The sequence below is a fragment of the Oryza sativa genome, chromosome 7 (genome assembly GCF_034140825.1).
Source record: "Oryza sativa Japonica Group chromosome 7, ASM3414082v1".
NCBI classification, from domain to species: domain Eukaryota; kingdom Viridiplantae; phylum Streptophyta; class Magnoliopsida; order Poales; family Poaceae; genus Oryza; species Oryza sativa.
This window is the reverse complement of record NC_089041.1, coordinates 20,950,132-20,977,330: the sequence shown is the minus strand read 5'-3', so window position 1 is coordinate 20,977,330 and position 27,199 is coordinate 20,950,132. Positions and strand designations below refer to the sequence as shown.

Genomic DNA, 27,199 nt, shown 5'->3' with positions numbered 1-27,199 from the left:
TCTGATTTAGTTGATGATGGGCTTTTTTGGGCCATGGAGTTTCTCGACGTCAGCCTTGTAGAAGTTGATAAATGGGCTAAAGCCCATATAGATTTGGTGGTTGGGCTGCAATCACGGTTCGCGCGACTCGAGCTCTCGAATGGCCTTCGTCTTCGTCTTCTCCGGTTCTCTTTCCCTTCCCCATCCTCCTCCCCATTGCGCTGGGTAGGATTCCAATGTGGGGGACTAGGGTTTAGGGTTTGGAGTCAATCCCAGACCGCGCCCATGACGTCCTCGTCTCGAGTAAGTTGCGTTCTGTATTATCTTCCTCTCTCTCTCTCTCTCTCTCTCTCCGCGCGTGCGATTTTTTTTGGGGGTGTGGTTTTGGCGATGATATGCGCGTGCGATTTTTTCTCCCCGGGTGGGTTTGGGGATGGGAGGCGTGATTAGAATCAGCGAATCGCTTCAGTGCATTGCGCTGTATTCTGATCAGTGTTTTTCCATAGGAGATTTAAGATTTTGTTGTTGAGCTGATGTGTGAAAACTGGTGTATTGCTTAGGTAAGGGTTGGCAATCTAGTCCCCCTCAATGAAGGAAATGCGAGCTCGTCAAATGGATCGGTGTCAAGCATTCCTATCTATCTGGGTGCCAATGTTGTAGGGAGGAATCATTTGGTGGTCGTCGACAAGAGAGTCAGCCGCAAGCATCTGAGCCTACATGCCTCGGCGGATGGTTCCATTGAAGCGGTAGTGGTGAGTGTGATAAGGCATGGGGATATTCCAATTAACTGCGCAGTATTGTTCTGATGGCTTTTTTTTCAGAAAATAACTTGTTGTTCATTGGCATTGGATGTGCAGGAAGGACCAAATCCTATCATTGTTCGATCTGAGGGCCAGAGGAGGAAGGTCTGTGCTCAAGAGAGAGTAAAGATTGCACATGATGATGTCCTGGAACTCATCCCTGGTGAATATTTTGTGAAGTATTTGAATGTGGGCGATAACCATAAAAGTTCCACATCAATGGGTTCAAGTGATTTTAAAAAGGGGAAGAGGCTCTGTGAGGATGATACTGTAGTTATCAAAAGAAATCGTCAGATTATGGAAGATGAGGCTTTGGCAAGAAGTTTACAGGTAACTTAAGTACTTAACCTTTCTAGTTGCACTGCCTGTATTGTGCAGTTTGTTTAACTTAGAAGAGAGCAATCCATGGTTTTCCGTGTATCATATTTCCGTTTAGTCTGATCATGGCTTAATCTGGGCAATGCTGTAGTTTTAATATAACATAAATGATCCTAGTGCTGGACATAGAATACTTAGGGCACGTTTGGATCTAAGGCTAGCATTAGCCTAGCCTGGCCTGGCAAGGCCCAGCGTTTGGAACCATAAATATATCGCAGCTTCTGGGGGCAAGCTAGCCCTACGGGCAAGGAAAAGCTCGCTCGCAGTGGAGAGCCAATTCGGCTCTCCTTCGACGACAAACTTCTCTTTAGACTAACTAACTGCCCGTCAAAAACTAAACAACCAAACAACTCAGTAAAGCAAGCCTAGCAACGCAGCAACAACCTGGTTTGCCTAGCTGGGCTATAGCTCAAGGTGACAAACAACCAAACATACCCTTAAAGAATGCCTTTAAAAGAAGGGATTTTCCAGTGTATATTCTGATAACTTTATCGTGGATAAACTAATTTAAATTATGTCAGACAATTGTTTATGAAATTGATCAGTGGCTATCTTTATATATTTCTGGTAGGAAAATAAAGTCTTTACGTCTTAATTCATAGACTCCAGGCTGTGACACTGAAAGATCCTGATTCATAAATATACCACTGAAAGATCCTGGTACACTTAAATACCATCCAAAGGTGCAAGCGTTTAGAAATGTACTTATCTGTGGTGAATATTTATCAAATAGTATCTAAGTATTGGATGTTTGGATTTGCTTTCTGAAACTCAGCATTGGATATGCTATCCTTGTATGCTTCTGTTGTTTAGTGTTGGCATATTTTATATTTTGCATTGTAAAAAATGGTGCCCCTTAGCTTGCTGAATATTAGTTTAGCTGTATGTTTTCTTTCCTTGTGTAAAATTACCAGTATACTATTGAATTGTAGTATAGTACATTACCATCTTAGTTTCATTACTATTTCCTGTCCTATTCCAGAAAAGCTTTGCAGAAGAAAGTTCAACTATTTCCGGTTTGGGTTGTGATCAAATGTTAAGTTCACTTGATAGTGCTGGTTTTTCTGAGAGAAATAACGAGAGAATACACTCTGTTGATTATCTGAAAGATGTACTTTCATTGACTTTTCGGCTCATGCGTGTCCAAGGTCTTCCTTCATGGACTAATACTTCCTCAGTTACCATTCAAGATGTCATACAGGTATCATCCATTTAACAGGAGCTCTTGCGGAAGTTATGTGGTTGATTTCGTTTAACATGGCGTGCCACAACATCTTTTAGATATGATCTGTTCAGGACACAAATGTTGCATAAGAACAAATTTCTTAGCCTGCTCATCATTACCAACATATTTGTTCAAAAAGAAAATCATTACCAACACAAACTCTTGCTCATATACCATTTGTGATTTATCACTATATAGCCTCAACTCATGTAGTCTGCTGTTTGAAAGATGGAATTGTTCTCTAGTTGGACCTTGTAAAGATTTCTGTCTATATTGTCAATGGTATCGTGTATGGTGGGGGAGCAAAGGCTAGTTCTTATTCTGCTGATCTGTTCAGTTTTCAGGGATACTGTGTTGCATATCATTTCCCAACCATTTCTCTAAAACAAATGTTCTCTTATGTTCACACTCTATTCATGCATTGCCAGATTCATCAAAGAAGTATACTAGTTCTTACATGATGAATGAATTATTAGGGTGAAGTGCTTCTTGCTGTACTCTCAAATTATATGGTGGACATGGAATGGCTGCTTACAGGTGGGTTATTGTGGTGGAAATCATACAAGTAATATTGTTTGTCCTTGTATGAGGGCTGCTTCCTTTTTACCATAAGTAGTGACCTTTTTTGCAAACAAAATAAATTTGGCGCCTCTGCCACTTTACAGTTTCAGAAGTCAGAACACTCAATCATGAAACCAACTACGATCCTGTGCTATTTATATTTGTCTGCTCCTTTTAATTTTTTTTGTACTGCACAATTAATACTAAATTCTACGTGCTTGTTGGTAAGAGGAAAAGCAGTCCTTTCTTTGTTGCTGAAAGTAATCTGCCACATTTTTTTCATTGAATAAGCATTTAGTTTCTGCCATCCTGGTAGCTTTCCCCTCAATGTTTTGTTTGCTGTAACTATTCATTGGTATAATTCTTTTTGAAGTGAAAGTAGCTGCTGGTAACAACCTAACTCATCTCATATTCTTCATTACTGATAAATTGATGTAACTATATTGGTCACTCTCTATTGGTTTCTAGAATCATAGTCATTTATGTTATTGATTTACCTAAATTGTTTCCTGTGCAATAATTTTGGAAGCTCATCTTTCTGAGCCTCTATGGCTAGGATTACAATTTGTATGTTTACTAGTTAATTGTAAAGCATAATATATTTGTGGAATAAAAAAACTGGACTACAAAGATAAGCAAAACATGTACTTTTGGCCTTTTATTTTGCTATTTTTGATTATGATTCTCATTTGTCTTCTATTTTCCACTACTTCATGTATCTTTTTGTTGACATGCACTTAGTTATGAAATGTATGTATTTACTAAGGAGTTTGGCAACCAGCGCCCATCTGTGTTCCCTATGCTATGTGGTGAAATATCACTGTGCTTTCTTTTCCAGTCATTGCCATTATCTACATCCTTTAGTTTTAATGTAAATAACATTGCACTGTGCAGCATGTCCAAGCTTAAGGAAAGTTCGACATGTCCTAGTTATACATGGAGAAGATGGTGCATCAGTGGAGCTTCTGAAGGTGACAACATTACTAGAGTAATTCATGATATTTTTGTATTTCCTTTTTCTCATCTCATATTCATGGTTGGGTGACAGAAAGTGAAGCCAGCCAATTGGATCCTTCACAAGCCTCCACTTCCAATTTCATTTGGAACACATCATTCAAAGGCCATGCTGCTTGTATATCCTCAAGGGATTCGTGTTGTTGTGCACACAGCAAATTTGATACATGTCGACTGGAATAACAAAACTCAGGGGCTATGGATGCAAGATTTTCCCTGGAAAGATGCAAAAGATGTGAATAGAAGTGTTTCCTTTGAAAACGATTTGGTTGATTATCTGAGTGCAATTAAGGTAGCAGCTAGCAGGGCACTTGTCTTTGCTTCTTGATTAACGTATCACTCCAATTGTGTTTCACTTTTTTAGAAAAGAAGTTAAATGTTGTTTTCTTACTGATATATTTTAAATTATCATCATAATGTGTTTTGCCGGAGGTTACCAGAATAAAAATTAACAAATAACTGTGCACTTCTCGAACAATCACAGTTAACACTGGCAACTTCTGTTTCTACTCTTCTGCTACTCAATAAAAAGAAATCATATTAAATACTACTGAATTGGTTCACAAGGGGATCCACTGTTCTCATGTTAGTAAAACACTGAATTGGTAAAATATGCATATCATGATTTTGTTAGAGAGAGATCTTGGAATTGCTGGCAACATGTTGCAAACTTATAGTAAGACAGTAGCTGTCTCATTGCTAAAAGCAATGAGCCATGTTAAAGAATACCTTAAAATAAGTATAATGAAAGTTTCAGCAAATCACAAAACATGGTCTTATTTTCTGTGGAACATTGTACAGAGTTCTGTAATAAGTACCTCTAAATTGGAGTGAATGAAAATAGGATGTCTCGGGCTGTCTAGCTTCGAAAAGCCCCAGTTCATTCTAACTATTACTTTTGTTCTAGTTTAATTCCCTACCGTTGCAGTGTACTAAACACATCTTCTCTATGTATGTTGTAATGTATTATTCTCTTCATGACAATGCAGTGGCCTGAGTTCAGGGTAAATTTACCAGTGGTTGGTGATGTCAACATCAATGCAGCATTCTTTAGGAAGTTTGATTATAAGAGCTCATCGGTTAGTATAATCCATTAATCTTAGTTTACACTTAGTGTGCAGTGCTCAGCTGTAAACATCTCGTTTTTTTTTTCTCCATGCAATAGGCTGACATGAAAAAGAAAAAAAATTGAAGTCCGCTTTGCATGATAAATGCTGGCAATTACTTAATCACGTGATCACTGATTTATGCTTGTGCCTCCGCCGTAAATAGGCTGCTTTATGCAAAAGTTCCCTTTTCTTCAATAAATGAACAGATTTCATCATCTTTTAGCACTGTTTTTATTGCTTGTCCTACAAAGTATTTACTGTTCTGAAGGATTTTCAGTTCACAAGAAACCATTCTATTGCTCCTTTTGTTATCCATTTTAAAATCTTATGTTGGACCTTACCAGTTTGGTTGCATTTGAAATTAATCTATGCATTTTTTTTCTGCACCTTCTGTATTGCGTGTTTAGTGATAAAGTCCACATATGCCACTGAAAACTTGCCCAATCCTCCTATTGTCAGTAAGACATCAATGGCAAATAAGGAATGAAGTGATATTTAAAGCGAAAAATGAGGAATTGCCTCATCATTTTGGCCCTTGATCTTTCTCTCCCTGTTGGATGCACAAAAACTAAATAAACTGTACATGGAAGCTCAGCAGCACTCGCAAAAGGTCTATTAGTTTTACATAGAAGCAAACATACTAGCACACACACCAGTTCTCCTCTCTCGTGTATTCATAATTTAGTCTCAGCTGATTTTACATCTTATAGGTCAGGTTGATTGGATCCGTTCCTGGTTATCATGTTGGCCCCAATATTAAAAAGTGGGGTCATATGAAGCTTAGGAGTGTTCTTGAAGGGTGCACATTTGAACAACAGTTTTGCAAGGCTCCCATGATTTATCAGGTATCTTTGAATGTGTGAGTTATTTATCCATTTATCTTAGCATTTAGCACAGGCAACTTTTCGAAGTGATGTAGTGAATGCCTTAATAACCCTGTTAAGGTTGAAGCAGAAATGCTTAAGATTGAGAAACAAAAATCACATGGTGCCTAGTTTACCTTAGGAAAGACCTTCTAGTACCTTAACCCTGCACTTTGTAGCACACTAATGCCATTAATAGAAGCTGTAAAAAAATTTGCACTAATGGTCAAAGGAATATGTACTTAGTTAATAGCTGTTTCTTGTTTTGTATTGCAAGAATGAGCGAGACTATAAGGAGTGCGGGATATGTTATATTGTCACCTGCATCATCACGGATTAATTGGACTTAAAATCTGGCATTCATCTCCCCTTTCTGTTTCACTGAAAGTTTATATTGTAATTTTTTACTCGCCTATTACTTCCCAGGCTTGTTCTCCTTAAAGGACATTTAGCATTTTAATTCTCTTGTATGCAGTTCTCTTCCTTGGGGTCACTTGATGAGAAATGGATGAGTGAGTTTGCATTCTCACTATCAGCTGGTAAATCAGATAATGGTTCACCTTTGGGTATTGGTAAACCACTGATTGTCTGGCCTACAGTGGAGGATGTTAGGACATCAATAGAGGTATAAACCTAACATCTGTAAAAATTCTCTAATCATACTTCCTGTATATTGCATCGTAAAACACACGAGCATGAAAGCTCCTTGTGCTTTCTTGATCTGTTGAGAACCTTCTTCAGATATGATGTCCTATGATAGATCAGTGCTGGCCCCAAAATAACAAAAAAGAAGTATAAACCGATTGTGTTCCCTCTCAAAATCAGCATGTTCCATGACCTGAATTTTTTCTAATCCTTTTACCCGAGTACTAGTATCACCGCTTATCTGATTTTCTTTTATGTCAAATGTTTCTTATGTAGGGTTATGCAGCTGGTAGTTGCATTCCAAGCCCTCAAAAGAATGTTGAAAAAGATTTCTTGAGGAAGTATTGGGCCAGGTGGAAAGCGGACCATGTGGGTCGTTGGTATGTTCCCTGATTCCTTCAATTATCTAACAAGCTATTGTCTTGTTCAAATGGAACTTCCTAATGGTTACCTTGCCCGTATGGTGCTGCATATCACAAGAAATTGTTTGGTGATGTTTCTTTAATCACGACAGCCATGTTTGGAGGAACGGTCATTTGTGACCAAACATTAAATTGATAGGTTGGTGCTGTTCAACCTTAATTATGTGTCCATGTGTAGGATCAAGGACTAGAGAGAGAGGGGGAGGGGTGAATAGGCGATTTTTAAAATAAATGATACCTAATCAAAACTAACCTAAGTTGCTAGGTTTGGTTAGGAAGAAGTCTAACCAAGCAACTAGATTAAGTTTTGCAATCCTAGGGTGATAAGGGCTCAAAAAATCTGTATAAAAGTAAATTACACAAATGTAAATGCAATAAGTAAATAGAACAAGAGACAAGGTGTTTTTCACCGAGGTCCGGAAACTCGCTGGTTTCCTAATCCCTGTTGAGGTGAGCCCTACTTCACCGCTCAAACCACAAAACCTCGATCACTAGGGTAGTTCCTTCGCTCTGAAGGAGGTGAATTTCGAACCACTCACACCCAACACCGGGTCTCCTCCACAACCTTCTCGGAGAGGCCACCGGACAACTCCTCCAAGCCGTCTAGAAGGTGTCAACCTCCAAGAGTAACAAGTAGCAACCAAACTCGTAGATGATCAAGTGGCACACTAGCTCAATCGATGATGCAATGCACTTGACTTCGCTCAAACTATTCTCAAACACCCACAAAGGATGAAGAAGTGCTCAAGTGGTGTGAGAGTGAATGCAAGAGGTTTATACAATTGAACAATGTGCCAAGAGAACCTCCTTGCTGCTGGTGGGGGAGTATATATACCCCCACACATAAAAACTAGCTATTGGGGGCTGAAACACGACTCACAGGAGTCTGTCGGTCGAACCACCAAGGGATGTTCGGTTAGACTGGCCTCTAGTGCAACGGATAGAAAACTAGCCGTTGCAGTACATTTAATGCACCTTCAGTCTAACCGCCATAGGCTGGCCGGTTAGACCGCGGGTGGCTCCGGTTAGATTGAGCTACCACCGATCAGACCGTCTTAAGCTCTAGTGGCTCTAGAGCGCCAAGTCCAGGCCTCCTATTTTGCTCCAAGTGCTCCCGATCAGACCGGGCTGGGCCCGGTCAGACCGCAGCGGTTAGACCACCACAAGGGCGCCGGTCAGATCGGCTTTCAGGACTTGGAGCCTGAGGCAACCGCGAGAATAGAACTCTATGGTCTAACCGCCCACAAGGCCTCGGTCAGACCGGAGCACATACCACGGTCAGACCGGCATGAAACCTTCGGTCAAACCACCTGAGGTCAGAGAATAAAAGCAGATTTGGACCAAGAGAAGCACCCACATGCATGTGACCTAATATGGCATTTTGATAATTTCCTCACCAAGGTTACCACCCCTATACAGCAAAGCTATTAAGAAACCTAGCAAATTTGATCATCCAACACCTCAATTGATAAAAACGAAAAGCTATATTTATCACATTCATCTCATTGCTTGGCCATCAGTTTTTAATCCGTGGTAATCATCCTTCATATGCACATCATGTGGTCCTAACTCAAACTCTTACTCAAATTGAATAGGTAGTCCATAATTAGCGCTTGTCATTAATTACCAAAATCAATACCACATACCAGGGGCCTAATGTTTCTTCTATATGATCTGTAGTGCTGTGCAAAATGAGTTTTATATTTTCTCTACCCCCAAGGTTAGGCAAGGCAAATTTATATTTAATTGCAAAGATAGCGAAGAATATCATTGTAATCTAAAAAGCAGCAGTTCATTGAAGTAGTCATATATACTAATAAAAACAAGAGGGAGTAATGATTATGATTGTCTATATTTTATAGTATTCCTTGAGCATATTTAGTTGATCGATGGATATTTGTTATAGCTTGCAAAGGTTGGCATCCCTGCCATACCTAGATCTGTAATATTTTGATCCTTTTTAGAGTGTTTATTACTTTATCACTGACTTGGACTGACATTCTGATTTGGGTTTTCTTACCAGTCGTGCGATGCCTCACATAAAAACTTTTACTCGATACAATGGTCAAGACATTGCGTAAGCATCCATATAAACTGTTTTGAACTCTAGAATTAATAACAGTATTTCCATTGAATCATTGTCTGGAATCTTTGTATATCCTCATCAGATGGTTTCTACTAACCTCGGCAAATTTAAGCAAAGCTGCTTGGGGTGCGTTGCAGAAGAATAATACACAACTGATGATACGCTCATATGAGGTGGATGATTTTGTTCCATTGTTGAATTGAGGAAATTTTCTGAACATCCAGACTTTTACAGGAAAACTGCTCTGCAACATAGTGTTGGTCATCATGGAATCGTAGCTTATACCTTGCCATTTGATCTCTTTTCAGTTAGGTGTACTGTTCTTGCCCAAAACTCACCAATCTGTACCACAATTTTCATGTACGGGGAAGAACAATTCAAACCTGGTACTATCTAATTTCTCCTTCCTTTTGTATTATAATAATGTGATCACTTTGCTTTTTTTTTTCATCATTTTAAGTTCCTTACCCAGAATAACCTGGCCCCTGGGAAAGAGATCAAAACCAAACTGGTCACACTCTGCTGGAAAAGCGACGAAGAAAAAGAACAATCCACGGAAATTATCAGATTGCCAGTGCCATATCAACTTCCTCCAAAGCCTTACGGCACAGAAGGTGAGCTGGATTAATTTAACGATTGATACAACTTCAGTGGAGTAACAATAGTAAAACACTTAGAAATGTTTTTTTTACTTTCAGATGTCCCATGGTCTTGGGACAAGAGGTACACAAAGAAGGACGTGTATGGTTCAGTCTGGCCGCGCCATGGTTAGCTAAGCGGTATGCGGACAATATATGATCAATGAAAGGCTAACCCTGCTCCGATGTCGACAACAAGAAGGCCGGTAGCTGATCGCCTGTCAGTGCCCACTACTCAACCATTAGCAGGAAGTAGTACTATTTCCTGGGAGAGATTAGATATTTCTATTACTAATTTGTACGAGCACAGGATATTTTCTTTCTTGTTGGTACGAATCGTGTGCCTTGTCTGCTTCCGATCGTGATGTTTATGCCTCCATCCTCTTTTACAGAGTAGTACTCCTACAGTCCGTCGTCATCCAGCGATAGCGATCTGAAATTTTAACGTGCAAAGGACGCTACCTAAACCAGCTTTTTCCAGAAATCCCCCGTGCTTGTTCTTGCGGCTGTCCTTGCCTTGAGCCGCTCCATGAAAGCAGCAAATTAGTGGTACTGCGTAAAAGAATAGGGGCAATTGACTCGACGATCTCGCTTCCGTCGTCCTGTTGTGATCCTAGACGAGAATCGTCGTCGGTGATCGATCGGGTGATGCGAAGCGTTCGTCCAAATCACGGTGATTCAATCACCAACCCGCCGTATGAACGACCACGAGCACGGGGGTGTGCGACGCTTCCCTCGGCCGCATCCGCCAAAGGGTAAACGCCGCCACCACCACCCACCAAGCGACACGGCGCGCGCGCGCACCGCATGAATCGCGTGGTACGTACGTACGCCCCCATCCCACCAACGGGCCACCACGCGACACGAGACGGCACCACGGCTTCCGCCCCCCGCCGACCCCTCGCACCAAGAGCCCACGTACCGCACCGCGCACCGGTGCCGGTGCGTGCTCGCTTTTGCCTCCCTCCGCGAGCCGGGCGCGCCACGCGACGCGCGCGCGCACACGTCGCACGCCGTCTCGACGTCTCGCTCGCTAGTCGCTACCCGCGTCCGCCCCACGCAACGCAAGGAGTGAAAGAACGCGATGCCGCCCGCCCGCCCGCCGCCACGTGAACGCGCGGCGCCCCTATCAATCCGCGGGCGGCGGGGTCCGCGCGCTCGCGGGGGCCCCGCGTGGCGGTGGTGGTGGGTGGGTGGGTGTCACCGTCGCGAATCTCGAATCCGCGAACCGCGAGTCCGGGGGGGAATCGGGTCCGTCCATCCATCCCTCCCAGTCGCGTCTCGCGAGTCGCGACGGCTTCGCTCTCTCACCTCCTCGGCCAAGGTGGGCCCCGCCTAGTGGCTGCTCGTATCGATTCCCGGATACGGGAGATCGACGATGCTCCGCTATGCGCCGTTGCCGTTTGGGATTGATTGATTGATTAATATAATTAATTTTGGTTTAATCACGTACGTTTCGTCGTAATCCCGGCATAGACCGCGTCTGATGCTGCGGGTTGGAATGACCATTAGCGTAGGTCGGTCGTCTGGTCCGGATTCTCTGCAAGTAGCGGGCACGTAGTATGCTTCATTCCTTTAGGAAGAATCGTGTCACCATTTCCTCGTAATTTTTTTCTCCATCCGTCTCCGTCCTAAAAGAATGTAGTAGTTAGTTTTAGTTAGTTAAGCAACATTTCATTAATTAATACAAAGAGAATGAAGGAAGGAATTACTACTTCTTCGATGACAAAAGAGAAAAAAATATGAAGTATTTTCTATGCAATAATTATAGCTATTTTTTTATTACGAAATAGAGGCATGTTCGTACCTAGAGAGATCTAATGGGCTCTACTTAAAAATACAAACAAATTTTTAAATATGTTCATACACAATGTCCTATTTTATTTTGTTAGAGTATTTAAGAATTCTATTATAGGTGTGGTCTAATATGAATTTAATTTTAAAGTTAATTGGATCCATATGCCATTGTACTTTGATAAATTGAAAAAATACCACTACTATTCACAATATCGGCTAGGTGGCATCGATATTTTGTAAAATTTGAAACAGACCATTATATACATCCCAAACACAGTTGTACCAAGTTTTTTATATTGTATTTTCATACTTACCAGAATGCTCCCTATCCCTTAGAGGCTGACAAGGAGGACCCACACGTTAAACTTATCTTCTTCCCCGATTATTCCTCTAGCTTGACGATTCCGACTGCAACAACAACAGTGGTGGAGGGCTGGCACTAGAGCTTACCAGTGATGACGTCCCCGCACCTGGCTTCCCGATGGTGTGGTAGATCCTGCAACGGTGTGCTTGAGCTTGAGCGTAGATTGCAGCCCCAGAGGCGAACAGCAACATCTAGATTGTGGCAGCGAGCAATAGTAGCCCCAGTGGCGGCGGTCGGTCCTCGTCTCATTATCGTCGGTGAGTCCCAGCACCGACCCATTCACCACATCACTGCCACGGAGTTCGAGGGAGTTGGCAGCATTCCTCGTGTGAAAACCCCATCGCTAGCCTCTCGACAACGTGGCGGCAAGGTCAATGCAGGCGGGCTAGATTGGGGCGGTGAGGAGCAGTAGTAGAAGCAACCCCAGTGGCGGTGGTCGTTTCTCGTGTCGCTGTCATCGACAAGCCCCAACGTTGACCTCTCCACCACTGACACCACCTTCAATCTCTCCACCACTGTCGCCACTGCCACTCTACTCCCGTCAGTCTTGCTGTACTAGTGGAAGTGTTAGGGAAGATAAGGTTGACATGTGGGTTCCACTAGTTAGCCTATAAGGTTTTGGGGGCATTTTGGTTTATACGAAAATACGGTATGAAAAAATCAAGTCCAACTACGTCCGGGCCGTATATAGTGGTATATTTTCTCTTACAATTTGAGAAATTAAAATTTTTACAAAATATACCAATGGCACACGACCAATATCAACGGATAGTAGTGATATTTTTTCAATTCAACAAATTTGCAATGGCATGGATTATAGTAACCATAATTTTAATTTGTGCTCATCAGTTCAATATTGCTTTTTTACTTTGTGCCTCACACAAGCTATCTTCTCTCTGGCCATCACTAACAATAGGGGTGAAAACGGTACGGAAACGGACGAAAACAACTTTTATCATTTTCGTTTTCATTTTTTTTTTCTGAATCGGAATCAGAAACCCCGGATATGAAAACGGAATCGAATATTATTGAAACCGAAAACGGAGCAAAAACGAACCGACGCGAATACGGTATGGAAATTTATCGGAATACAAAAACCCCTCAAACTGATAAATCTAATTCTCAAGTTTCAACGATCAACAATTCATCATAAAACACAAATTATATAAGTTCAATTGTTAAGTCTCAACAGTACATCACAAAACACAATGTATGAAATAAATTATCTATATTTAAGAGAGTAATGCTGTTGATAAATCCCAAATGCGGGAAAAAAAAATTCTTATGTAACTTCAGATTTGCATAACAAATATTTTTTAAAAATAACATCTAAACACCATGGTATTCACTGTTCAGTGCTAAAAAAAAGAACCCAGGGTATTTCAGTCATAAAATTTTCAGAAGTTTCGAGAAAATTCCAACCGACAGATTTTATTTTCAAAAATAGGTCCGGAATCCGAAAAGTTTCCGCACCGTTTTCACGTCCTAACTAACAATATAGGGAACGTGTGCTAAATATAAAATGAGACCTTATATATGTAGCGCTGATAACTAGAACTATGTAAGAAAAACTCATCCACCTACTTTAGTGGCAATCGGGCTAAATAAAAAAGAGTCGCTACACTAGTTTCGTTTTCCTTAGTAATTAAGTGGGAAAATGAAATCATTATTGCTTAGAATATACGTTCACATCTCTGTCATGAAGTTAAATTATTCGAGGTAGCCATAATTGTCATCAAACTCTTCTTGAATAAAAAAATCTTTCTAGCTGAACTCAATGGGTAAAGAGAGATATTTTTTTTTAAAAAAAAATAGAATGAAGATATTCTGAACGTATCGGCAAAGATTTAAACATATAATTATATAATTTTATAGTTTGTGCATTCGTTATATCGCACGTCATTAAGGACATGTCTTACTCCATCTCAATTTTTATTTAGTAATTAAAGACAATTGACTTATTTTTATTATTTATCTTTTTTCGATTAGATGCAAGGTACTTACGCACACACTTTGTGCTCATGTGCATGTGTGAGTGCACCTCCTCAATACACGTTCAACTAGCGACACATCTCTAATATCACTCGCCTATTTAATACATTTAGGTAGCAATATCTGAATTCAAGCACTCCACCATCACCAGACCACTTTTAATAATATCTAAAATACAAAAAATAATTTTACAGAATAGCATGAAAAGTATGAAACGAACTATTTAGGTTTTTCACATACAAAAAAAAAAAAGAATTTTGCTCGTGCGCGAGCGCCAATCTCCCATATTGGGCACACAGGCAACAACAGAGTGGCTGCCCACAGAACAACCCACAAAAAACGATGATCTAACGGAGGACAGCAAGTCCGCAACAACCTTTTAACAGCAGGCTTTGCGGCCAGGAGAGAGGAGGAGAGGCAAAGAAAACCAAGCATCCTCCTCCTCCCGTCTATAAATTCCTCCCCCCTTTTCCCCTCTCTATATAGGAGGCATCCAAGCCAAGAAGAGGGAGAGCACCAAGGACACGCGACTAGCAGAAGCCGAGCGACCGCCTCCTCGATCCATATCTTCCGGTCGAGTTCTTGGTCGATCTCTTCCCTCCTCCACCTCCTCCTCACAGGGTATGTGCCTCCCTTCGGTTGTTCTTGAATTTATTGTTCTAGGTTGTGTAGTACGGGCCTTGATGTTAGGAAAGGGGATCTGTATCTGTGATGATTCCTGTTCTTGGATTTGGGATAGAGGGGTTCTTGATGTTGCATGTTATCGGTTCGGTTTGATTAGTAGTATGGTTTTCAATCGTCTGGAGAGCTCTATGGAAATGAAATGGTTTAGGGATCGGAATCTTGCGATTTTGTGAGTACCTTTTGTTTGAGGTAAAATCAGAGCACCGGTGATTTTGCTTGGTGTAATAAAGTACATTTGTTTGGTCCTCGATTCTGGTAGTGATGCTTCTCGATTTGACGAAGCTATCCTTTGTTTATTCCCTATTGAACAAAAATAATCCAACTTTGAAGACGGTCCCGTTGATGAGATTGAATGATTGATTCTTAAGCCTGTCCAAAATTTCGCAGCTGGCTTGTTTAGATACAGTAGTCCCCATCACGAAATTCATGAAAACAGTTATAATCCTCAGGAACAGGGGATTCCCTGTTCTTCCGATTTGCTTTAGTCCCAGAATTTTTTTTCCCAAATATCTTAAAAAGTCACTTTCTGGTTCAGTTCAATGAATTGATTGCTACAAATAATGCTTTTATAGCGTTATCCTAGCTGTAGTTCAGTTTATAGGTAATACCCCTATAGTTTAGTCAGGAGAAGAACTTATCCGATTTCTGATCTCCATTTTTAATTATATGAAATGAACTGTAGCATAAGCAGTATTCATTTGGATTATTTTTTTTATTAGCTTTCACCCCTTCATTATTCTGAGCTGAAAGTCTGGCATGAACTGTCCTCAATTTTGTTTTCAAATTCACATCGATTATCTATCGATTATCCTCTTGTATCTACCTGTAGAAGTTTCTTTTTGGTTATTCCTTGACTGCTTGATTACAGAAAGAAATTTATGAAGCTGTAATCGGGATAGTTATACTGCTTGTTCTTATGATTCATTTCCTTTGTGCAGTTCTTGGTGTAGCTTGCCACTTTCACCAGCAAAGTTTCATGTCTGATCTCGACATTCAGATCCCAACTGCCTTCGGTATGCATGTTGTTCTCTTCCCTCTTTGTGATGGTCTGAGTGCCTGGAATATTTGTGCTCATCATGTTTTCCTGAACATGTACAGATCCCTTTGCTGAGGCCAATGCTGGAGACTCTGGTGCGGCTGCAGGATCAAAGGACTACGTTCATGTACGCATCCAGCAGCGTAATGGCCGTAAGAGCCTGACCACTGTCCAGGGATTGAAGAAGGAATTCAGCTACAACAAGATCCTCAAAGATCTCAAGAAAGAGTTTTGCTGCAATGGTACTGTTGTCCAGGACCCAGAGCTTGGCCAGGTGTGTGTAATAACCGAAATTTGTGGTGCCTGATCTTTACGTTTTTCTATCTTTCTGAGCTAGTTTTTCTGATCAATGCTTCACTCTGTAGGTCATTCAACTTCAGGGTGATCAGAGGAAAAACGTATCAAATTTTCTTGTTCAGGTAGGGATCATTCTTCTTGTGCATGCTTACTGCAATTAGATGTACACATGCTGTGATGTATGAAAAGAATACGTCTTGACTTGTTGTAACATGCTATGTCCCGCAGGCCGGCATTGTGAAGAAGGAACACATCAAGATTCATGGTTTCTGAGCAACTGCCAAAACCATTGCAAAGACTATAGTTTGGGGTGGAGTATACTTGGTTGTGTACATGCCTGCGTGTTCCATTGTACACACAAAACCTAGCCACCTCTTGACTCTTGAGTGTATGCTTGTTACCCGTGTGTTGAAGTTTGTAAGAGGCACCATCACTATAGATGATGGCTTGTGTCCCTCTTTCATCAAGATTGAATAATATATGCTACTTTGAGAGCGCTATCCTGCTTGCCTGATTGTGTTAATACTTACATCCGTCCCACACTCCCACAATATAAGGAAATAAGGTATTTTGGCAGTTTAGAGCAAAATTCCCTTATATTTTTGGGACGGATGTCCTCTTTTCTGCATTTTTTTATGTTCATATGTTCCTGAAGAGTAAGGTGGATCTTGATCAACCTGTCGGTTTATGGTGATTGATTTGAGTGGAATAGAATGGGCCAACGTCCGGCATACAGTTATGCTTCAGCTAGCTCCAGGAGTTGTGGTTTTAGATTGCTCATTTTCTCATTCTTTTTCATGGACGATAGCTGAACTGCTGAAGTAGTGAAGTCGGCATGCACTGGCTACTGTATATGTATATGGCAATTGATACTAGTAGTAGTGTCAGCTGAAGCTGCATGCCTTCTACTGTGGAGTACTAGCTGTTGATCCAAACTCCAGACCGTGAACTGTTTGTTTTTTCATTACTGCTGGGTACGGTACACTAGCTTCATTCTGTGCATGAGTCATTCTCCGGCATGTCTGCAGGACATCTCATGATACTTCTGGCACTTCAACAGTGATATTTCCAGTGTACTGCAATGAGTTTATTCTTATGGTTATGTACAGTACTCGTGCTAGTAATAGTGTATTGTACGAAATGAATATGGGTAGTACTAGTAGTTACAGGATTCACAAAGCTGGGTAAGTTAGAAATGAACATGGGTAGTACTAGTAGATCACAAAGGTTCAGGATTCAGAAAGTTGGATCTGATTCTCGAAGCCTTCAGTGCTTCTACGTCGCCTTCATCAGTCAGCATGTATGTGTACCATCTTTTTTGAGTGATTTCTTCCCCCAAGTTTCAACAAACAAAATGATGTTACGACCAGACCATCAAGGTTGAGAAATCAAATGCAATCTTGTCCCCTGTTCAGTCAGACGTGCACGTAGTACATCACAGCATTTTTCAGTCCCGAATTCGCTCATCCTGCTGCTACAGGTGGTCAAACAGTATAGTTCAACTTCAGACTTTCGTGGTGCTTCTTCTCTGTCAATGTGTACAACCTATTGCTCATGATGTGTTCAGATAGATAAGATTATAGTGCAAGATGTTGCCGTGGAATCCTTGCAGGTGCGTGCAGTGACTTGAACATGGGCTGCATGTGTTCCTGCCCCTGAAATACGGTGAGATCGATTTGGTTAAGATAATCAGTGTTCCTAACCACGTACTGTAGTAGCCGTTAACGTTGTCAGCCAATTATCAAATACGCTGGGACATCTCTCTGCATGACCTGGTGACCATCAGAGTAGTCAGTGCCTCATTGTGCTTGTAATTGATCTACTACTAGTATTCTCTTCAAAATAAACTGCGAATCAAACCCCAACATATTCTTTTCTTCAGTAAACCCCAGACAAATTTTCATGCCAGGATAAAATCCTTGTCACACGAAAACAAAACCAAAAATATGTAGCTTATGTCTCTGTTAGAACAACACGAGATCACTGGAGAGTGGAGATTATGGCCCTCCACGGTCATTCCTGCCGTTGAAACGGCGCACAATCTTTTTGGATGCTTCTTTCTTTCCCCCTCTCCATCTTTTCTTTTTCTCACACACATGCAGATGCCCACAGATCGCTCATCACTTCATCAGCAGTAGTAACCTTTTCCTTTTGCTATCTCCCTTTTTCTTCCGATTCGTGCTCGCCAAACGAAAGGAACATCTCGTCACATTTTCCTTTTTTCAAGAACAATCTCGTCACATCATGATGCATTTTCCAGCCTATCCTCACCTTCATCACCCAGATCTGTGGCAGGAGAGAAACATTATTTTTTTCTCTGACATCCATGCCTAACGAGATGTGAGATCTGGACGCATGTTTCGCCCATATGCCTCTGTACTGTAGTACATCTTCTGATCTTCATCTTGGCTGTCATCTCGCCATTGGATCACCACTAAAATTACCCCCACACTAACACATGCTTTACAACGTCATTTGTCAGGCTAGTACTACGATGCGTGTACACTGAAAGCAGCAAAGGAAAAATAATAATTTTATCCATTTCATCATCCAAAAAGAATATGGTTTCCAACGTGACAGCCACTCTACGTGGCCCAATCCAAAAATAGTAGTACTGTAGTAGTTACAGTGAATCTGAGCCGCACGATCGAAGGACGATCCGATCCTGGCCGCACATCGTACGGCCATGTACGTCGGCGGCGGCGCCGGCGATGGCCTCACGAGCTGGTCGTCCGGAGCAAGCATTCCTCCGGCGGGGAGGGGAACCGCTTGCGGTCGTCGCAGTAGTCGTAGATGACGAGGTTCCTCGCCACCCAGGCGGAGTCCTCGCGCTGGCCGGCGTCGAGCGCCCACGCCGGCGGCTGGTCCCACCAGCTGTTGCCGGTGGACGCCGCGCAGCTGGGCGGGCTCGCCGCCGCCGTGCCCCAGGAGCACGCGTCGGCGGTGAAGTCGCGGTAGGAGGAGATGAACGGCGCCTTGGTCCAGTCCGTCTTCTCCAGCCCGCCGCGCGTCGCCCAGTCGTCGGCGTTCCAGATGCTGGAGAACACGTACATCGGCTTCATGATCGGGAAGAAGGTGTTGGGCTTGTCCGAGTTCCGGTACTCGCGGATCGGCACCTTGTCCACGAAGAACCTGATGATCAATCACCACCACCATTGCAAAGAACATCAGAAATCGAGATTAATTGACAGAAAATGGATTTGGGTGGGCACGGCACGGGGAAGACGAAGGTGGTGGCATGGCATTGGCAGCCATTGCTTGGTTCTAAACAGAATGTGGCCAAGTAGCAGCAACCTGGAGTGCTCGTACAAGCGGCAGGGTTTGGCAATATCTGCAGGTTCAATTAATCGCCATCGGAGCGACCCATTTCAAGGGGTAGGTAGGTAGGTGGGCGCATTCAACTCGTAGTCGTCGTCGTCGTTGACGGCGGCGGCGGCGGATGCTATCTCCGGCGAGCCCGGATGGCCACGGAGTACGATTGAAACAACTAGAAGCTTGATTACTATTGTTCGGTTGATCACTTACACGATCTGCTTGGGGTTCCAGAGGATGGAGTAGGAGTGGAAGTCGGCGGTGGGGTCGAACCACAGCGAGTGGCGCATCTCCCGGCCGCCGACGCCGCTGCGGTACACGTTGGTCTGGATGATGTAGGGCTCACCCGTCCGGTTCCCCAGGAACTCGAAGTCCAGCTCGTCGCGCTGCGGCGCCGCGTCCACGTCGGAGCACATCTGCAGATTACGCCGTCGTCGAGGAGCTCGGTTTCAGTTTCAGTTCGGAGTTGACACAAAGAAGACGAGCTAGCTAGTTCATCGTACGTACGTAGTAGGCGGTGACGACGCCGGCGGAGTCGTTGCCGGCGAGCTTGAGGTTCATGCTGAACCACCCGAAGAGATACCTCTCCTTCGTCTGGAACCCGACGCCTGAAACACAAACCCAAGAAACAGGGCAGCGTCAGCATTAGCCATTGCCGGAGTGGAGCTCGAACTACTCTCACTCACCAGTCTTGTTGTCGAGGTAGAGGTACCACGTCTGGCCGTCGGCGGAGGTCTTGACGTGATCCTCGGCTCCGGTGATCTCGAAGTTGTCGCCGAACGTCGGCGCTGCCGCCGCCGCCGACGCCCCACTGAAGCAGAAACCGCACACAGCAACAGCAAAAATCATCGCCGCCGTCAACCCACCAACCCACGGCCGCCGCCCCAGCGACCCCATCCTCGATCGTCCTCGACACCCGAGCCGGCCGAGCTCACGTAGCAGAGGACAGCGAGGCAGCAGCAGAGGTCGATCGATAGTGAGAGCAGCACAGAGAGACAAGAGGCGCACCACCGCGTAGTATTATAGGCGTGAGAGAGATGTGAAGTGGCTACTGTACTAAAAAAGCCTAAAGAAAGACACAAGTTGGGGCTTGGGCGCGCCCCGGGGTTCACGAAGCGTGTAGTTTTTGCCGGCTGTTTCCGTCTCGGCGCGGCGCGGCGTGGTGCGGTGAAAATCGCACCGTTGCTGCTGCTGCTGCCGCGCGCGGCCGCACCAAGCCCCTCTTTTTCTATCGAGAAACCCAGCTGCCTTCTCCCTTTGTTTATGCCTTTCTCCCTTTGTTTATCGCGACCGTTTTTTGAGTTGGAGCGATAGTGGATTATATTATGGGGAGGGAGGGCAACTAGTTGTTGTCACTCATCAGTCATCACGCATGGTGTTCGATCAGATCTGGGGCTTGGACCGGTCAGGGTATCTCATATATATTCTCATCAGTTTTATCCGCTCCGTGGTGGCCGTCACATGAAGTTCGTCGCGTCGTGTTGACGAGGCACGTTACATACTCCTGTCCTACGAGTGTACTAGTGGATCTGTGGATGGATCATGGATGGTGGTGGATTAATGGTGAGATGGTGGTACTAGCTAGCAGGGCATGTGACTGTTGATGACTTGATGCGAGTGAGAATGAGCAGTCAGTCAGTCTGCTGTTGATTGCGAGAGCCGAGAGGAGAGGAAGGGGATCAAGGGAGGATTAAAGGCGGTGCACCGCCCAACCAACCTGCCCTCTGTGCCTCTGCCCTCTGCCGCGAGAGACCGGGTGACGGAGGAAGTGAGCACGAACAGGAAACCCCTAGTGCAGATTCGCAGTAAAAAAAAAGACCACCAGATTTACGGCAGTTTTGGATTGCCAAAATTTCTTCACTATGATATCACAATTTAGCTATATTTTAATAGCAAACCAAATAAGATGAATATAAATTTATTCTACCAAGTAATTGGTAGTGCCAAAATTTACATATGTTTTAGCACTAAAAAAATTAGTAGGGCACTGATCCAAACAAGCCCTTATTTATTTCATGCATTGATGACTGGAAGGGGCCGTGTTTGAAAGTTGAAACCACACGCATGTTTGTTCATCGGACGGCCACGTGCTCTCATGCATCCGGACCGTTGATCCGTGCTCGTGTACTACACGTTTACTCGTGCTGTACTTGTAAGTCATCTTTTACAGTACACTGGCAATGCTGTTAGATTTTTCACGTCCCGTTTTTATTTACCCCCTTTCTTTTGGACGTCTGTCCTTTTTATCCCTTTCTTGAAAGGCAAAAGAGATGCTTTCTTGCAAATTGCGTGGGTCGTGTCTGGCTGTAGGACCTCGGCCGACACTCCTGACGAGGGCGCAACGAATAAAGGAGCATTTGTTGGCTTCTGCGTGTGGTGCACAGTTGCAGTGTTGCACAAGGGAGATATCTCAAGACTCGAGGGGCAGTAAAGGAAAAAAAAATGTTTCAGCAGGAGAAAGAAAAAGGACAACTCATGTAGACATCTATCTGGTCTGAATTTTTCACCAATATCTACAAATAGGTCCCAAAAAGTTTATTGTAGAAATGGACATTTTCTCGACACCAACATACGCCGTGGTACAACATGACAACGCTAATGAAATTGACACCTATTTGTAAAAGAATTCAATAAAATCTATTTGTAATTAAAAAAAATTAAAAATAGGTCATCGACGCCAATAATATGACCTATTTCATATTAGTGACTTAACTTCCACTAGAGGGCAAGGGGAGATGTTAGACCACGTGCCAATAACATTGGCGCCATGAAAATGGTCCATTTTTAAAATAAGTTTTTTGGGTCTATTTATTAAATCAGTTTTTTTAATTGGTCAAAAGGTGAAAAATCCAGCCTACCTAGTACTAGTACATTGCAAGTGTACTGTTTCTTATACCTTCTACTGTGCAGCTGTAGCACAGTACACTCTTCTTTAGATAATGGAAAAATATATATAATGCAACCTATACATAAGTAGTATAAATCTGGAAACTACTGTACAATTAAAAAAAAGGGCATATGAGATGTGTTTACGTTACTATGAGTAAACTTTTTACTATGATAACATGGATAAATATCATACGTACATTTTTAGATTTTGCGGTATTTTCAGGTTTGCACTTAATTTTTTTCTCAGAAAACATATTTGGTACAGTACGAGTAAAGCGCGGGAGGGGGGGGGGGGGGTTCAGAAACCTGAATGAACTGCGAGTACTTCGGCCGTTTGGGCAACCATGATATCGCCATACTTTTGTCCCTCCGATTTCAGGTGTACTACACTCTAATCATGGGTCAAAGCCTTTATTTGGCAACTTTGATAAATTGGGCCTATGATAGATGGCTAGCTAGATGCAACCAAAACCAAACGGGCTTTGGTTCTCAGTTCAAGGCTCAGGTGGATGGACGTTGGGCCAGTTGAGAAGTTGTCATCCAAGGGCCCTTCACACGGTATGGGCTGTAGTTGGATCACATCAACTCATGGGCCATCACCCATCGGTAGTTTGGTCTTAACTCAGCCCATCTAGTCTACTTCGGCCACAAAACACCAATTCAATGTGACGTGTGATAGTTTTGCGGTAACGCCGTAACAATATACTACCTTGCTAAGAATGAAAATTTTTTACTCCAGAAAGAATTTTCCATGAGAGATATTTCTCGAACTAAAGGACCACGCAGCCATGGTTGCTGGCTTGCTGCTTGTCTGTTCTTGTACAGAGGTGACAAAATGGTATGGTAGGGCCAGGAAACTGTTGGTGTATGTGCCAAAAACGAAAACGAATTGGAAAGGAATCAATGATGGAGATATGCCTTTGTCACCAATATCAAATTTCGAATAGTCTGGAATATCCCACTAGCTCCAGACATGCTGAGGTTGCTCTGGCTAACATTGTTGTGAAAATGAAAATTGCTATAACCTTATTCTAAACCTGATTAGTGACTGATTAATTCCTTTTTCTGAAACTGATAAATGTGTGATACTAAGAAGGGATTTAGCATCAATTATTGAGAGAGAGAAGAAAATGGTGAGAAAACCACTGTTGAGATTTGAGAAGGACTCGAAAGCAGGGCAGCTGGCCAGTGGCTTTGCTCTTGATAGCTTTCTATATCGACCGTTCTCATTAGTGACTGATTAACTGGACCTTTTGTTTTTCGACATATTTCCAGTGAATAGAAATGCTGAATGCCTCCAGATATTATGGGTTCTGGCTAGATTTTCTATGAGCTGTTGCATTTTCTTGGTCATGTGGTCATGCTGCTGTTCTAAAACAAAACAGAGTTTCTCACTCTGTCCAGTGTCCACATATAAAAACATGCAGCCATCATATTAGCATCAACCTGACCAACAAATATAATGGCACTGAATCATTTTTATTTCCTCATCCTTTTTATTCATTCCTCCCAGAGAGACGGATCCATGGAAGTTTTCTTGCCCTCATCAGGCAAGCAGAGCACACACACACGGTGGCAGTGGAAGTGCTATGAACAAGACGCTAATCAACATCCAGAGCTAAAACAAACAAGGGGATCAATGCAAATCCCGAAAAAAAAACACAGGGGAAAGTCCACATCTTCTTCTCGTCCCCAACTCCTCCGTGTCACCACCACGTCTTGCGGATTTTTTTTTACCCTGTTCTATTCGCTCAGGCGTCCACGATCTCGCCGTCGTCCTTCGACGCCAGGATCAGCTCCGGGTGCGCCGCCGCCGCCGCCGCCTTCTTGATCGTGCCGTCGATGGCGTTCGGCCGGCCGAGCGCCTTCAGCGCCAGGTGCGCCGCCTTCTGGCCGGAGATCATCATGGCTCCGAACGTCGGGCCCTGCAACAACGAATTTGTTCAAATCCAAGAACGGGGGAGAGATTATGGTGAAGAGTTTGATGTTTTTTTGGTGCGTACCATTCTCGGGGCGCCGTCGATCTCGGCGACCTCCATGCCGGTGACGATCATGCCGGGGACGACCTCGCGGGTGAGGCGGACGATCTCGTCCTCGGCGGTGTTCATGTCGAGGGCGCGCATGCCGGGCACGGCGTCGATCATGCCGATGTCCTGCAGCCGCTTGACGCCCGTGGCGCCGAACGGCCCGTCGTGGCCGCAGGAGCTCACCACCACCCTGGACTCCATCACGTTGGGGTCCATGCACGACTGCGTGTCGTGGTTCATCGACACCAGCGCCCAGTTGGTGACCACGCCGCCGACGCGGCCCTCCTTGACGATGAGGTCCTCGACGGCGACGGCGTTGAACAGCTTCACGTTGGGGCGCGCCAGGAGGCGGCTCATGACGGTGGAGGTGAAGAGCGCGGCGTGCTTGATGACGACGTAGTCCTCCTGCTCGTCGTACGCGACGCCGAGCTCGTCGAGGAACAGGTGCGCCGGCTTGCGCACCACCATGGCGGAGAACAGCTGCCCGCCGAGCCACGCGCCGCCGCCGGGGGACACCGACTGCTCGATGACGGCGACGCTGACGGAGGGGTCCTTGGAGAGCTCGTACGCGCAGGAGAGCCCCGCGGAGCCGGCGCCGACGACGACGACGTCGGTGTCGGCGTAGGTGATCATGTCGGTCATGTACCGCCGGGTCATCTCGCGAGACACGATGGACTCCTTGATGGGGCTGAACCTGATGGCGTTGAGGTCGTAGGGGGGAGTGGACGACGACGACGAGATGGAGTTGCAGATGGCGCCGCCGGTGCGCGGCGCGACGGAGACGGTGGGGTTGCGGGCGGCGGCGGGGAGGCGCGCGCCAGCGAAGGAGGTCTTGAGGAGGCTGGACGCGGTGGTGGCCATGGCTGCCATGCGAGAGGAGGAGGAGCTGAGCTTCTTGCTCTGGGATGAGGAGAGTGTGTGTGAGTGGATAGAGCGTGGGTTGGCGGGGGTATAAGAAGAAGAGGAGAGCGCAAATATCTGGGAGTGCCGTCCACGTGTCAGCAGTATGGGCCTCTGGGTTTCGGATTGATTGGAGGAGATATTTTGGGAAGGTTTAGTGAGGGTTTTTGGACTGTCTTCAGGAGAACGGGACAAGTGCTGCTAAGTCACGGACTCACGGGAACAGTGGTGCTGTGTTCAGTGACAGTGTCCGTGATACCGTGACGACTAAGGCTGTGTTTGCAATCCTATGTTCCCAACCCCTCTCCCTCGTTTTTTGTGCGTACGCTTTTCAAACTAGTAAACGGTGTGTTTTTTGCAAAAAGTTTTTATACGAAAATTGCTTAAAAATCATATTGATCTATTTTTGAAAAAAAATAGTAAATATTTAATTAATCATGCGGTAATGAATCGCTCCGTTTTCCGTGCGGGGAGTTTAGTTCCCAACTTCCCATATCGGAACACAACCTAATAATGGTTTTTGGTGATCGATTTTTTTTATGGCTACCTGTAGTGAGGGGTACTAGTGGTGGAGCCCGGGTGGTCACTCGACCTGTACAGGAGCTGGCTTTGTCGCTGACTGTAATAACATATCGAGAATTTTTTAGTCTGAAAGAAATCCACCATAATATGTTGTTGATATCGTCTAATATCGAGAAGTGCGGTTTTAACTTCTTGTCACGCGTTGGTAAACCTAAGTGTCTGTCCCTAAGAAAACTATCTTTGCCAACTTCTTGATGGATCGCCTTGACTGTTTTGTTGCACGACAGTCGTTGGGAACAAAGCTCATCTTCACAAATTACATGGAGGCATGGGGTATACTAGTGGTAAAGGTTCCGGGGGATGAAAACCTTCTAGTTTTTTGGGTTTGACGATCGCGAGCGGGGATCGCACTACATGTTTTTGTTGAGCAACAATCATCGTTTATTTGTTGAAGTTGTCATATTTAGGTCTTTGGACGTAGATCTAGGTCTAATTTCATATGATAGCGGCTATCTCTGTTTATGATAGTAATTGTTTTCCCTAAAAAAGTTGCTTTGTTAATATATCCTATCAATCAATTGTTTTAATTTCTCTTTTTTTCTAAATAATTCTTTTAGAACTTAGTTGTATTTCTCTGTTTTTTTCCTACATCCTTGTTCCTAATAAAAGATGAGAAACACCCAGGGGTCTTTCGGCTAGCTCCACAAGGTGGTGGGCTAGACGACTTGGATTCGAAGCCTCAACCCTTCTAATTATTTGATATTAGGTTATTCTCTAATATTCGCGTTCCTAATAAAAGATAATGATACACTTTCAGGGATAAATAATGGATGTTTTCTGATCTGGTATATATTTTTTTCCTCTCGAACTAATCTGATATAAACGAAAAGAGACAAAGTCATTTTTATTTGTTTTTTATCATTGCAGACAAGCTTAAATGATCTACCTAATTTGAAATGTCTCACAGATCAATATGCATGATATTGATTATAATTAGAATGATTTTACTACAGGGACAGTGAATTTCATAACTTGAGGCTAGTAGATGGTAGCTTCTCTTGCACTGAAAAATCTCTGGTAAATATCTGCAACTGCTCCAGCTTTGTCCACATATCAGACAAGTGTCATATCGCCTTTCTTCGAGTGATTTTTCTACATCTTTTTCAAGACAGATATTTGCATGTCTGCAATCTTCAAAACTATGCAGAATGAATTGAGGCCGTTGAAGTTCCCATCATATCTCGTCAGCAAAGCATACAACTTGCTGATAGGGACCATACGACGAATGAAGAAATTCCAAATGCTACACTGCTTTCAGTTACATTTTCTTAATTTATATGATGATTGCAATTACTACTACTACTATCTGGGTAAAACAATAATTGTCATGACCTTCCGCTGCAGAAGTGATTGAGGCCCAATTATAATCTAGTAAGACAGTGCAAAGCCATCTCCATTCAGATTTGTGCCACACATTTTTGTCCATCCAATTCCTGAAAGTGACACTGGATCAGACAGGCTCTTTTCTGAAGAAAGATCACGTTATATGGCCTGTTCTCTTTTCCTGGTTGTGATCATGTGATCCTTATATCATTTCTTTGAAGATGACCCCTGCATTGTTTACTGGCAAATGGCAACATATAGTGATGATATATTTCT

At 43.6% G+C, this 27,199-nt stretch overlaps 4 protein-coding genes across 5 annotated transcripts; 2 read left to right on the top strand and 2 right to left on the bottom strand.

The window, feature by feature from the left end:
- Positions 1–163: 163 nt before the first annotated feature.
- On the top strand, positions 164–10,077 carry LOC4343446 (tyrosyl-DNA phosphodiesterase 1). Of its 2 annotated transcripts, XM_015791134.3 has the most exons (16): positions 164–282; positions 540–731; positions 837–1,109; positions 2,140–2,358; positions 2,859–2,919; positions 3,838–3,914; positions 3,992–4,249; positions 4,947–5,036; positions 5,777–5,911; positions 6,405–6,554; positions 6,851–6,954; positions 9,020–9,073; positions 9,165–9,255; positions 9,391–9,468; positions 9,555–9,696; positions 9,781–10,077. In XM_015791134.3, the coding sequence occupies exons 1-16, from the start codon at positions 265–267 to the stop codon at positions 9,852–9,854; spliced, it is 2,016 nt and encodes a 671-aa protein (XP_015646620.2). In that variant the 5' UTR covers positions 164–264; the 3' UTR covers positions 9,855–10,077. The 2 variants fall into 2 exon arrangements, 1 of the variants encoding a protein (XP_015646620.2); XR_003243461.2 differs by lacking the exon at positions 9,781–10,077 and having other exon boundaries at positions 9,165–9,286; positions 9,555–9,681.
- Positions 10,078–14,281: 4,204 nt separating this feature from the next.
- Positions 14,282–16,390, top strand: LOC4343445 (protein translation factor SUI1 homolog). Its single transcript, NM_001403106.1, has 5 exons — positions 14,282–14,494; positions 15,496–15,570; positions 15,656–15,867; positions 15,959–16,012; positions 16,119–16,390. Exons 2-5 carry the CDS (start codon positions 15,534–15,536, stop codon positions 16,161–16,163), a joined length of 348 nt encoding a protein of 115 aa, NP_001390035.1. The 5' UTR covers positions 14,282–14,494; positions 15,496–15,533; the 3' UTR covers positions 16,164–16,390.
- Positions 16,391–18,409: 2,019 nt separating this feature from the next.
- LOC4343444 (probable xyloglucan endotransglucosylase/hydrolase protein 8) lies at positions 18,410–20,191 on the bottom strand. Its single transcript, XM_015789738.3, has 4 exons — positions 19,889–20,191; positions 19,710–19,810; positions 19,416–19,618; positions 18,410–19,022 (listed from the first exon to the last, which is right to left on the bottom strand). Exons 1-4 carry the CDS (start codon positions 20,097–20,099, stop codon positions 18,608–18,610), a joined length of 930 nt encoding a protein of 309 aa, XP_015645224.1. The 5' UTR covers positions 20,100–20,191; the 3' UTR covers positions 18,410–18,607.
- A 3,360-nt stretch (positions 20,192–23,551) lies between these two features.
- LOC4343443 (thiamine thiazole synthase, chloroplastic-like) lies at positions 23,552–25,040 on the bottom strand. Its single transcript, XM_015791910.3, has 2 exons — positions 24,095–25,040; positions 23,552–24,016 (listed from the first exon to the last, which is right to left on the bottom strand). Exons 1-2 carry the CDS (start codon positions 24,986–24,988, stop codon positions 23,843–23,845), a joined length of 1,068 nt encoding a protein of 355 aa, XP_015647396.1. The 5' UTR covers positions 24,989–25,040; the 3' UTR covers positions 23,552–23,842.
- Positions 25,041–27,199: the final 2,159 nt, after the last annotated feature.

Excerpts from the sequence above, each read along its gene's own strand:
- LOC4343446 (XM_015791134.3), top strand. Across the intron at positions 1,110-2,139 it reads CTTTGGCAAGAAGTTTACAG|AAAAGCTTTGCAGAAGAAAG; the intron begins GTAACTTAAGTA and ends GTCCTATTCCAG. Across the intron at positions 2,359-2,858 it reads CCATTCAAGATGTCATACAG|GGTGAAGTGCTTCTTGCTGT; the intron begins GTATCATCCATT and ends ATGAATTATTAG.
- LOC4343445 (NM_001403106.1), top strand. The coding sequence starts at position 15,534 with ATGTCTGATCTCGACATTCAGATCCCAACTGCCTTCG. Across the intron at positions 15,571-15,655 it reads TCAGATCCCAACTGCCTTCG|ATCCCTTTGCTGAGGCCAAT; the intron begins GTATGCATGTTG and ends GAACATGTACAG. Across the intron at positions 15,868-15,958 it reads AGGACCCAGAGCTTGGCCAG|GTCATTCAACTTCAGGGTGA; the intron begins GTGTGTGTAATA and ends TTCACTCTGTAG.
- LOC4343444 (XM_015789738.3), bottom strand. The coding sequence starts at position 20,099 with ATGGGGTCGCTGGGGCGGCGGCCGTGGGTTGGTGGGTTGACGGCGGCG. Across the intron at positions 19,811-19,888 it reads CTACCTCGACAACAAGACTG|GCGTCGGGTTCCAGACGAAG; the intron begins GTGAGTGAGAGT and ends TTTGTGTTTCAG. Across the intron at positions 19,619-19,709 it reads GCGTCGTCACCGCCTACTAC|ATGTGCTCCGACGTGGACGC; the intron begins GTACGTACGATG and ends CGTAATCTGCAG.
- LOC4343443 (XM_015791910.3), bottom strand. The coding sequence starts at position 24,988 with ATGGCAGCCATGGCCACCACCGCGTCCAGCCTCCTCAAGACCTCCTTC. Across the intron at positions 24,017-24,094 it reads TCGACGGCGCCCCGAGAATG|GGCCCGACGTTCGGAGCCAT; the intron begins GTACGCACCAAA and ends TCGTTGTTGCAG.